This window comes from Wolffia australiana, chromosome 14 (genome assembly GCF_029677425.1).
Source record: "Wolffia australiana isolate 7733 chromosome 14, ASM2967742v1".
NCBI classification, from domain to species: Eukaryota; Viridiplantae; Streptophyta; class Magnoliopsida; order Alismatales; family Araceae; genus Wolffia; species Wolffia australiana.
This window is the reverse complement of record NC_135848.1, coordinates 10,815,045-10,827,645: the sequence shown is the minus strand read 5'-3', so window position 1 is coordinate 10,827,645 and position 12,601 is coordinate 10,815,045. Positions and strand designations below refer to the sequence as shown.

The following is a 12,601-nucleotide window of genomic DNA, read 5'->3' as shown; positions in this document are numbered from 1 at the left end:
CAGAAGGCATTCTCCAATGATCCCCGTTACGCATCAGTAGTAATCAAATGATGGATTAGGGTTTGACGATCAACCATACATTAAGTCATTTGAGAGTCCCACGTAGATGATGGATTATACATAAATGTAAAGGTTCCATGAGAGATTTAGAACACTACTCGGTATCTTCTCTCGCACGAAGTATATCTTAGCAACCCACGGGATGGGAAATTAACCTATCGATCAACTAATACATGTGTTAATATATTAAATTAATAAGGTTGGCTAATAATTGTTTTTGGGCCACTAATGTTATTAATTAGAATAATACATGGGCCTAGAGGGTCACACACATAAGATCATAAGGGCATTGGTGAATATAATTTATTTTATGGGTTTTCGAGAAAAATCTTAAGTAAAATATAAATAGGAGGAGTGCAACAATTTGGAGATCTAAGAGCAACGTGCGCGCATGGATACTTCTAGAGGTCAGACACATGAATGAATTAAGAACGATCTCAAAGTGGAAAAGCCAAGGGCGGAACAAGTTCCCCATAAGGTACATATGATATATGATTTTAAAGATCGATTGAGAAATGATTAATGCTTACGCATCCATGGAAAGACCTGTTTTTCATGGTTGAACCACAACACAGATCCCAACAATCCATAGGAGCCCAAAACTATTTATTTCATAATAAAAATCAATAATACGCACCCCACTGTGGACCCCACAACGTGCAGGACATATCATTTCCCATGATGCCACATGTCATCATCTCAATTATCCAAATTTATTAAAATTAAATGGATTAGAGATTTCTCATGTTTATATGGGTTTATTTAAGCTTTTTTCCTCTCTTCACAATAAGGACACCTAAAAAGTCCTTGATCGATCAAGCATGTAGTTATGTTTTTTGGTAAAAAATAGAAGGATTTGCATTTTCACTTGGCGATACTTGTCTTGATGTAAAAATCTAGTCAATCCATGAAAAGAGGAGGGATAATAGTCACCAACATTCCAAAATACTCCAAAATCAAGGAATGAGGAAATTAACAAGCTTTGAACATGATTTAAGGCCTAATTTTGGGGATTTTGGGTTTGAAGTACATACTCTTCATTTATCCTGAGTTAGAATGAGCTAAAATTGCAATTATGTTTTAAAAAATAGATATTTTGATTGAATCCTCATGTTTTTTCCTCAAATTTTCTGTATCACTTTTGTGTTATTGATGGAATGAGTTATTGATGGAAAGAAAAAATATTCAAATATTTTTTTCTAACCTGTTCCTCAACCAAAATCTCTTGATATCAGCATGTTAGATGCAACTCTTAATCTGTGTTCCATCCATATACGATAATTGTAATTATTCTGATTTTTTACCCCCGAATCTTCATTTGAACTAAACATTCTCATGTGAATAAATCTTTAGGGAATTGAATTATTAGATGCATATCTTGGTATCTGAATCTCCAAAAAGTATCATTTTAATACCTTTGGAATCCTATGTTCATCATCTTTCCATCAATAACTCATGCATCCAATTCTGACATCAATTTCTTGACTTTGACCTGATTTCAGTATTCACATAATCTTCAAAGCATTGAAGTTGAAACACTGATAATAATTTTATCTCTTCTAAAAAATTCCCAAACGAATATGATAATTATCCTTTTTCATTCTAATTTATGAAAATATATTTTTCTTAAAATTATATTATCATTTTTACCCTCGGTTGAGATTAAGCCAATGGGTCAGCCACATTTCATTGAATTTCTTATTATTTCAAATTAAAAAGTATATTCCTAATAAACCTTACATTGTCCGCTTCCAAAAAAGATCCTTAAAAATGAATGAGTTGACTTTGTCAATGCACTCTTATGATTTGAGCTGATCATTGATTTTAAATCATATTTAATTAGATTATAGTAAATTTAATTGGATAAATATTATTAAATTATTTAGATTTAGTTAGATTTAATTCAAGTTGGAATATGAATTTTGATAAAGTGATCAAATGTCATGTAATCATTGAGAATGAAGACGAGACGTGTATGTATGTATAGACAAGTAAGGTATACTTACTATTGTAATTCTTTATGTAGTGGAGATTATACTTCTTAAGAACAATGATGGAGTATTATCCTCAATAAAGTAATGATTATCAAATATCTTCTCCATGAAGGGATTTGGGAAAAGAAACTTTCATGTTGGGAATACGGATCTATAGAGATAGGTCATGAATTTTTCAACATTATCCAAATTCATAACATAGAAACAAGGCCCAAGTTAGCCTATGTGATGGAGAGCTCAATTAGAGATCCAATGTCTAATGCCAATTGGATTCATCATGTACACCTTTCTAGGTACAAGGCCCAAGGTAGCCTATGTTGTAATAGTTATGAGTACTGCAATGATATGAGATGCGTTGTTTAGGTTTTGAAATGACCAGTGACATATTTCTAGTTTATATTGAATAATAACTGAAACTCAAGGACAACACATATTAGCGTTTTAAATCATATGCAAATGACAAAAAATCTACATTTGCGTTCATGCTCATACAACATAGAGGTATAGCCTATCGCAGAGGTTCTTAGTAGGCAAACTTGAAACTTGACCATGAAATCTTAGTTCCTAATTTCAGCTATTATGTATGTCTGACGCAAAATGATGATTCAAGATATTCAAGATTAACCTTCCGGTCATCCTTTGATCACATACCATATTCCATTATCGTACAACACCTGTTGTGCAATTGCAAAAGTAAAATAATCAAGGTATCATTATAAGTAACAACCTTTGTAAGATAATTGACTTGATTATATAGATCATTTATAAAGGATATGACATAGCGTAAGATTTCAATCCATTGATGAAGCTATTAAAGTAAAATATTTTGAGAATTTTTAGGAAACAACGGGTTTGTTCTTTGAGAGTGATTGGATTTTTTCCAAGAGGGAGATTAATGGAAATATATGTGACAAGCAAGCCAAGCACACATTTTAAAATATTCCCCGTGCTCTAGAAGACACAAAGGATTATAGTTACTCTATAATGAACCAAAAATTAGGGCTAAATATGTCGTTTAAGGTTTCTGGTTTGTATAACAATATTTATAATTTACTCATGAGCATAGAGCAAGGGTCAGATCCACACGGATAAAGTATTATATAAGCAGATTTTATCTTTAATTTCTGCTTTTAGGATTTTTATATTTATTTCAATAATTTAATTTAATTTAAAGAAAGCAAAAAAGGGAAGAGTAATTAAAAATAATTATAGGATGGTCAGAAAAATATGAATATTATTTAGCCTAATTTATGCAGATTTTACAGAATAATTTTGAGAATTGTAATATCATTTTATAGTTGAAGATTAATAATTAATTTAAAATACCATTATGGGTGCTTTGGGAGACTCGGGCAACAATAGATGAAGATGGATGTGAGTGGAATGAATTGAATGAAAGAGATACTGTGCTGATTGCAATAGAGATGATGGTGATACTCGCTAACGAGTTGTGGACTGGCTGTGAGAGATGATGATTTTGCTGTCATTGATGCGACGAAGATGGAGGCCAATATGTGCCCATGAGCGGCGGAGTTGAAGATGGCATGCGTGATCATGGCTATGGGTGATGATAACCTAGGAAAAAGGATGAAGATACGAGTTCAAAAAAGACAAGGAGCATACTAACCTCATTGTCACATGCCCAGCAAGCCAAGTTGTACAAGAACTGACCCAAACGATATTTTGAATGAGCAAATCACTTCGCTAATCATAGTTAGAAAACAAAATCCAAAGGTTTATTTTACACAAAGATGTATATCCAAGATGGTGGATGTATAGAGGAGGGAAAGGTCAAAACTACCCTCAATATTTCAGCCCAAAACTCCTTTTGGATCATTAGGTATAATTGTTTCAAATTGGAGCAAACTACACCATCCGGTTTTCTCTCTCCTATGAATTGTATGACAGATTGCCAGCCTGGCACAAACTTCTAGGAGTAGAAAAAGTCAATTGATTTATTAATAATATTTTATTAGTGAATTTAACTTCAAAAAATTCCATAAAATACTAGAAAATTCATAAAAAATCAGAGTATTGTTTTAAAAATAAAATAAATCCCCCAAAATATTTGACTAAATCTAAGTAAATATTTTATGACTTCTAAAATTAGTTTATTAATGTCAGAAAATTATGTTAAAATACCATAAAATTAAGAAAAATCAGAAATTCATTTTAAAAGAGTAATAAATGGATTTAACCATTAATAACATGGATTTATGATCATTTCAACGAAAATAAGCACATAAAATGTATGAAACTATGATTAACAATAGCATAAAATTAAGATTATCAGCCACCATGAAGATCCACGCCAACAAGCATTACCGCAATTTGAAATTCACCGTTGGTGATCTCTTCTACCTTAAGCTGCACCCCTATCATCTGCAGTCGCTTGCCACATGACCATTCAAGAAGCTTGGGTCTCACTACTTTGAACCCTATTCCATCAACCAATGGCTCAATCTCCTCACTGACAATCTATCTCTTATGGCGGATACCGATATTCACCTAGTCATTCACACCTACAAGCTTTTGTGTCTTGTGGTAGAGACCAAAGACTGAGTGTGGCAGGTGGCACCAGAAAAAATTTCCATTTTCTGCCCTCCACAGTGGTTTGCCAAGTCCTTACCCAGTGACAAGGCCTCCCTGCGTTTGAAGCTTCGTGGGAACTCATAGCTACATTCTGTGACCAATTTCCTGACTTCCAGCTTGAGGAAAAGCTGTCAAAATAGGGGGAGTATTTATATGATCTGTCAATGTGTCTATGCTCAGAAGAAGACCCGACGACAGCCTGACGCAGAAGTGCAGGCCCAGCCCCTATCATCCCCTATTTAAGCCTTCCTTCCCTGGAGGAAGGCCAAGAAAAAGGTCACTTATGAGTCCCTCTAGTACCCCTCCTCTGCTCCATTCCTGTTGTGATTCTACTTCTTCAATCGAGTAGACCTGATGTCCTCCCCTTGCGAAGCAACTACGATTCGTCGATGATCCTTCGAGATTCCTCTTGACCATTCCCATTCTCTCCTCTCTGCCCTAGGAACCTCTCTCTCTCTCGTCTCTATGTGAATGCTTTTAAATGCTTTGAGATCATTTGGAATCTCATTTTGGTTTTGGAAATCTAGTTACAAGCTTGAATCGACCATGCTCCCAAATCAGGATTGCATCAAAGAATAAAATCCTGCTTAAAGATGAAAAGTAGCGCCCATGCCATTAGCTATAGCTTTTGGGCACAATAGGTGAGTGTCGAAATCCAACAGCCACTAACAAAAAAAGTACTTGAAAACAGTAAAAAAAAAATTATGTATTTCATTGGGCAGATGAGAGGATATAAATTTACTTCTTTGGATAACTTTATGGAATCTTAAGAAAATCATATTTAGGTTTGGATGAAAGTTTACCATCATTAACAAAGGAATATATTTACCATGAAGAGACAAAACCTCGGATCTGGTCAAACATCAAGGCTGGGGTTGAATACAGTTTTATCAAGAGGCCAACGAATTAAAAGTTTAATTTTTCTTTGTTCCTTCTTTGCAACTTATACTCCATTTCCCCTCTGATTTTCTTATCCTGGGCCAAAAAACCCATCAAATTTTGATGAGACCATGGCAACTGTAAATATGACGGGATAAGCTTGAGAAAAATTGGAACATAAATGGGATTTTTTGGCTACTGGGCAGTTTACGCCTCCCAAACTGAACAGGCCCATTCCGTTACTCCTCTTACTGGGAATTAATTGGGCTCGTTTTCTGAAATGGGCTTTGGGTTGGGCTATTGGCCCGAACAAAAATTGTATTTTTTATATAAGAATTAATACTCTCAGTTTCTTTCCCTGAATAAATAAAGTGGGTTCGGTCATTCTCATCCCTAGGAACCCAGATGTCCGTATCAATCAAAATTTCGATTCTTTCTGGCCCATTTTGAATGGCATTCACAAGGTTCGGAAATATTCTTTCTTGATCTTCTTTTCAATTTCGTTAATCCACAACAATTATTTTCTGACGTGGGCTTTGGGATTGTTTTTCATAACAATTTTATCATAATTTTACCAGATAAATTTAATAAGCATTTGCGTGATATTTACTAGAAATCTTGGTGAATTATGAAAGAATATGTTTAAACTATCATCCGAATCTCCTGGCATGAGTAAAACATCGAGAATGCATTGAATTTCAATCGTTGGATTAATCGGTTCTGGCGATTTGTGCAATCCTTCCGCTCGATGTTATTCCATGTAATCCGACCAACTGAAAAAGCGTTAATATGCCATGGATTCCCCGTTTCAGTCTAAGATCATTTTTCTCAAGGAAAATTCAAAACGTCGACTAGGATTCCCCTTTTTCTTTATCATTTTTCCTCTATGATGTGATCTTCACTCCTTCCAGATAATTTTAAAAACTGATCAGGTCCTCAGTGTTTTCGTAATATTTATTTTTAATATAAGCCTCATTTTTTTCAGTTTGAGAAAAAAACTGAAAATTTCTTGTCCACACTCGTTTTTGAAGCCAAAGTGGCTGGATACAGGTTTTCTTCTCTTGGCTATTTTATTCACAATGCAAATGACTGGACGAAAATATTAAATACTTATTTTTGAAAATTTAAGCACATGCGTTAGAATCCCTCTCAGAAACCATTTTTCTCAGAAAAATCTTTTAAATTTGATCGAAAGCATCTGAATGACTCATTGTGCGAACAAGGGTCAAAATCCACAGAGAGACTGTTTTGGCCGACAGGTTTAATGTCTGGGCCTCAATTATAAAAAATAAAAGGATTAGAAACATTATCACAGATATTTGATTGCCATTCATCCATTATTGAACGCACCGACTGAATTCTCTGAATTTTTTTGTCATCAGCTTTGCCGTGGCCATCCCCATCACTCTTTCTGCTCTTGAATCGTCACAACATCCCACTGGATCGTCCTACAAAAGGAATTGACTGATGTTGACTTCTTTAATAGCCCAGACGTTGACTTTGAGCCGACGAGATATCAGTCAACTTATTTGTTCTTGATAATCAAAGAGTCAACCATCCGGTGCTGATGTGACGAGAAAGTGGTAATTTTTGTCGGTTGACGACGATATCAACACATTCATCCCAAAATTAAGTCTACTTGGGAATCTGATCCTCAAAAGAGAAGGTGAATTGGCTCAACTCATCTCAATTTCCTGTTGCCCTCAGAAAAAAAATCCTATCCTTTTTCCGACCCAGAGATCAACAATTTCACCCCAAAAATTGCAGCTAAATATAAATTTGATCCTCCTGGAAGAAGAAGAAGAAGAATTGGATGAAGTCATCTCAATTTCCTGTGCCCATCAGAGAAAAGACCTCATCTTTTTTCTGACCCAGGTATTAAAATATCCATCCCAAATTTTTTGGGTCAAAATATAAATCTGATCCTGGCGGAGGAAGGTGAACTAGTTCAAATCATCTCAATTTTCTGTGCCCATCAGAGAAAAAATCTCATCTTTTTTCTGACCCAGTGATCAAATAATTCATCCCAAAATTTTTGGGTCAAAATATAAATCTGATCCTCGCGGAGGAAGGTGAACTAGTTCAAATCATCTCAATTTTCTTATATTTTTACCGACCCAGAGATTAGCAAACCCATCCCCAAATTGCCGTTTGGAAGAGGAGAACGGGTTCAAATCATCTCAATTCTCTGTGGCCATCAGAAGACAATCCCCATTTTCTTTTCTAACCCAGAATTCAACAAATCCCTCCCAAAATTACCGTCAAAAATCCTTCCTAGACCTCTGAGAAAAAAAAAAAAAACAGAAAACCCATCTCCAAATTGGCACAACGAAGAAGCTCGTTCAAGGCAAACCCATTCCAAAATTTTTAATTTCCTTCAACGGCAGGCCAAGCTACAACGGACCACCACGTCAGCGCCATCTGTACACAAGGGGAGGCTACGTGGAGAAGCTCCAGAGCGACACGTCGGAGACGACCTCCATGTCATCCCAGAGCTGGTCGTCTCCCCAGTGGTACATCTCCGCGCTGTGGGGAGGGGAGAGCATCCGCACGTTGAGGAGATAGTCGAAGTCGCCGTAACCCGGCGTCATCCCGGCGGCGCCGGCGTCATCCACGGCGGCGTCGTCCTCGTCCCGGAAGTCCTTCACGGCCTGCTGCGCGGCGAGCTGAATCTCCTTGGCGGTGGCGCCGCGCGGCAGCGCCGGCAGGCGCCAGGCGGAGTCGGCGAAGTTGAGGCAGGCCGCGCGGCCGCGCAGCGCCATGGCGGCCACGTCGTGGGCGCGCGCGGCCATCTCCGCCGTGGCGAAGGTGCCCAGCCAGATGCGCGTCTTCTTGTTGGGCTCTCGCACTTCGCACACCCACTTCTCTCCGTTCCTTCTCCTCACTCCTCTGTAGACCGGGTGCCTCGTCTCTCTGAACTTGGTCCTCCCCGCCCTCCTCTTCGCCGGCTCCGACGACACCGTCCTGTAGTTCTCCTCGTCCGACCCTTGCGGACTCCCCATGTTGCTACTCGTCTCGCTCTCCATCTACAACTTCTTCTTCTTCTTCTTCTTCTGCAGCTTCTTGTTGTTGTTGTTGGTGTTGTGGGAGAGAGTGATGGTGTGTGAGTGAGGGGGGGAGAAGGGGAGTTATAAAGGGGGGAAAGACCACGTTTGAGACGCGGAGGAAGAAGGGCCCGCAGAGAACAGCGGAGCAGAGGACTTGATGGGTTGTGATCGGAGGGAGCTTGATGGTGGGTGAATCTAAGGCGTTGGTTGAGTGGGGAGAAGACAAAAATGGCTTTTTGTGGGTGACGTTGAGTGACGTGGGAAGGGGGGGAGAACCCAGTTTGGATAAGGGGGATGGAAGACGCGTTCTTCGCGCGTATTGGGAGTGTTGTTTGTTTAGAGTTATCCTTTTGAGAGGAGGCGGGGGTGAGAGGTTGACTGGTCAGTCGATGTTATCGGCGCCGTGGGTCTGGGAAAATCTCTGGGATGGGTTTCGATATTGCCTTTTTGGTGCGTCAGATGACGTCCGGGGGGGGGGGGACAAAGAGACCTCGCAGAAGGGGAACTCTGAGCCACGCAGAAGTTGCGAGTCGCAACTTGCACAAAGGCGTCTCCATTTTTTGTTTTCTGGGTTCCATCCCTCTATCTCTCTATCTCTCTCCCTCTTTCTCTATCTCTATCTCTCTATCTCTCTATCTCTCTCCCTCTTTCTCTGTCTCTCTCCCTCTTTCTCTGTCTCTATCTCTCTTCCTCTTTCTCTGTCTCTATCTCTCTTCCTCTTTCTCTGTCTCGCTCCCTCTTTATCTATCTCTCTCCCTCTTTCTCTGTCTCTATCTCTCAATCTCTCTCCCTCTTTCTCTGTCACTATCTCTCTATCTCTCTCCTCTTTCTCTGTCTCTATCCCTCTATCTCTCTCCCTCTTTCTCTATCTCTATCTCTCTATCTCTCTCCCTCTTTCTCTATCTCTATCTCTATCTCTCTCCCTCTTTCTCTATCTCTATCTCTCTCCCTCTTTCTCTATCTCTATCTCTCTCCCTCTTTCTCTATCTCTATCTCTCTATCTCTCTATCTCTCTCCCTCTTTCTCTGTCTCTCTCCCTCTTTCTCTGTCTCTATCTCTCTTCCTCTTTCTCTGTCTCTATCTCTCTTCCTCTTTCTCTGTCTCGCTCCCTCTTTATCTATCTCTCTCCCTCTTTCTCTGTCTCTATCTCTTAATCTCTCTCCCTCTTTCTCTATCTCTCTCCTCTTTCTCTGTCTCTATCCCTCTATCTCTCTCCCTCTTTCTCTATCTCTATCTCTCTATCTCTCTCCCTCTTTCTCTATCTCTATCTCTATCTCTATCTCTCTCCCTCTTTCTCTATCTCTATCTCTATCTCTCTCCCTCTCCCTCTTTCTCTATCTCTATCTCTATCTCTCTCCCTCTCCCTCTTTCTCTATCTCTATCTCTCTTCCTCTTTCTCTGTCTCTCTCCCTCTTTCTCTATCTCTATCTCTCTCCCTCTTCTCTGTCTCTATCTCTCTATCTCTCCCTCTTTCTCTGTCTCTATCTCTATCCATATTTCTGTATCTCTCTATCTCTCTATCACTATCTATTTCTCATTCACCAATTTATCTCTCTATCTATCGCTCATTCGCTAATGTCTCTATTAATAACTATCTCTCTCTCGTTATCTCCCAATCCCTCTAGCTATCTATCATTATCTCTCTCACTCTAAGTCTGTATGTATGTATGCATACATAAATCTAAATCTCTCTATGTATTTATCTATAAATCTATCACTCTATCTTTATATCTGTCTATCTATTTATATTTATCTCCATTTCTCTTCCCTTCTCTCTCTGTTCCCCTCTCTCCTTTCCTCTCTATATATCTCTCTCTATTCTCTTTCAGTCTCTTTCTCTCTCTCCTTTTACCTGTAAACGTCTCTCTCCATTAAATGAATGTTCTCCAGATGAGCGGGAAGTCAGAAAGGTAAAAGAGGGCCCAGACACCGTTTATCTCCATAACGCCTCTGGTTTTTCCTCTTTCTTTCTCTAAAACCATATTTTTCTTCCTCTTTGATGAGAAGCAGCTTTGGAGGTAACGACAAAGCTCACTTTTATGGACGTCAGTATGAAGTATGCACATTATTTTAAGGACACCTCTACACGGGCAACCCGTTGCCCCCGTCGAATCTCGGGCAACCGAGACACGTGGAAAAAAACTACGGCAGTCTCGACGACGCGCTGCACGCCCGCCCCGCGCCGCGGCTTGGCTGGACGGCCCGCCGGAACGTGGCTGTGGGCGCGGGCTCGCCTTCCTGCACCACAGCTGCGTCCCCCACATCATCCACCGCGACATGAAGTCCAGCAACGTGCTGCTGGACGCAGAGATGGAGGCGCGGGTCTCGGACTTCGGCATGGCGCGGGTCATGGACGCGCCCGCGGACACGCACCTGAGCGCGTCGACCCTGGCCGGGACCCCCGCCTACGTCCCGCCCGAGTACTACCAGAGCTTCCGCTGCACCACCAAGGGCGACGTGTACAGCTACGAGGTCGTCCTGCTCGAGCTACTCACCGGGCGCAAGCCCACCGACTCGCCCAACTTCGGCGACAGCTCTATTTCTCTCTGCCCTTCCGTGGCCGAATATCTCATGAAATATCGGTCTTCTTCCGTCCCTGTATACGTAGACCTTAAGAAGTTGTTCCATCAGCTCATAGCTCCTGAAATCAAACGTCGAGAAAGCTGAGTTTCTGAAGAAATTTTTAAGTGATTATCGTTGGAGGTATTTCGTTTGTTTTGGAAGTGACGATGTTTGAATTGTGGTGTGATTTCCGAGTGGTTGATTCTCGATTTTAGACGTCGTGATCCGGCGTGTTTGATGCTACACGTCGTGCTGTCGCAGGAGAAATTGGAGCGGTGAGCCTGATTTGGCGGGAGGATCGGACGCCGATGGCGTGCCTTAACTCGGATTAACGATCTGTTTTTTGTCGAATCAGGTTTTTTTTGTATCATCGTCCGCTGGGAATTTGCTCGTTAGATTGAAATTCTCTTCGCAATGATTCTTGCGGCGCTGTTTACCTCCGTTGGCATCAATCTCGGCCTCTGCGTGTTGTTCTTCGTTCTGTACTCGATACTTCGGAATCAGCCGGAGAATGCCGAAGTGTACTCACCTCGAGTGGTGGCGGAAGGGAAGGAGCGGCGGACCACTGCCTTTGATCTCGAGAGGCTCTTGCCGTCGACTGGATGGGCGAAAGCGGCTTGGAATCTCTCGCCTTGCCAATTCACGCAAACGATCTTCGTCATCTTCGATCTCCTTCGAAGAATCGACGAACCGGCCATCATCTCTCTGCCCCCCCCCCCCGCCGCCGCCACCGAGTACAGAGAGATAGCGATTTTACTTTCCGACGGCAAACACGCCACCGAGGGCGAGGGCGAGGGCGAGGGCGAGGGCGAGACATGTGTTTTTTTCCGACGTGTACCGGTTGCCCAAGATTCCTTTGGGGCAACCGGTTGCCTTGCGTCGCAGGGTCCTTATTTTAATGTTGACTTTATAATATTTGTGCATCAGACTGTGAACTATGAGCTGTGTACCTTCTCATAACTCCGAAAAGGAGAAAAACTGTAAAGTTTGCAAATTATTTTAATGTTGACTTTATCATCTGTGAGCACCAGACTGTAAATTATGAGCTGGGTACCTTCTCATGACTCACAAAAGGAGAAAAACAGCTTCACGCAGCCTGTCATTCATTTAAAACGAGTCAAACCTTTCCTTTATTTTGGGGTCAGCTGCCACATTCATTCTGACAGCGAAGGCTGAAGTCTCGAAGAGAGAGAGAGAGAGAGAGAGAGAGAGAGAGAGAGAGAGAGAGAGAGAGAGAGAGAGAGAGAGAGAGAGATTGTCATTTTGGATCCTTCCAGTGAGCAAGAAAGAAGCTTGGCAGCAAGAGGGTGATAAATGTGCCCAACATAAGGGTCTGGGATCAAGTTATGAAGTCAACCAAAGAGGAAATAACAAAATTAAAATAATAATAAACCTGTATCCAAAATGTGAAAAAAGCCGGAGTAAAATTTATAGAATTTTCCACAGGTTTTGGAATGTTCATTTATT

General features: G+C 40.7%; 1 protein-coding gene across 1 annotated transcript; it reads right to left on the bottom strand.

Moving 5' to 3' along the window:
• Positions 1–7,866: 7,866 nt before the first annotated feature.
• LOC144712201 (dehydration-responsive element-binding protein 1E-like) lies at positions 7,867–8,642 on the bottom strand. Its single transcript, XM_078586406.1, has one exon. The coding sequence runs from the start codon at positions 8,549–8,551 to the stop codon at positions 7,964–7,966; it is 588 nt and encodes a 195-aa protein (XP_078442532.1). The 5' UTR covers positions 8,552–8,642; the 3' UTR covers positions 7,867–7,963.
• Positions 8,643–12,601: the final 3,959 nt, after the last annotated feature.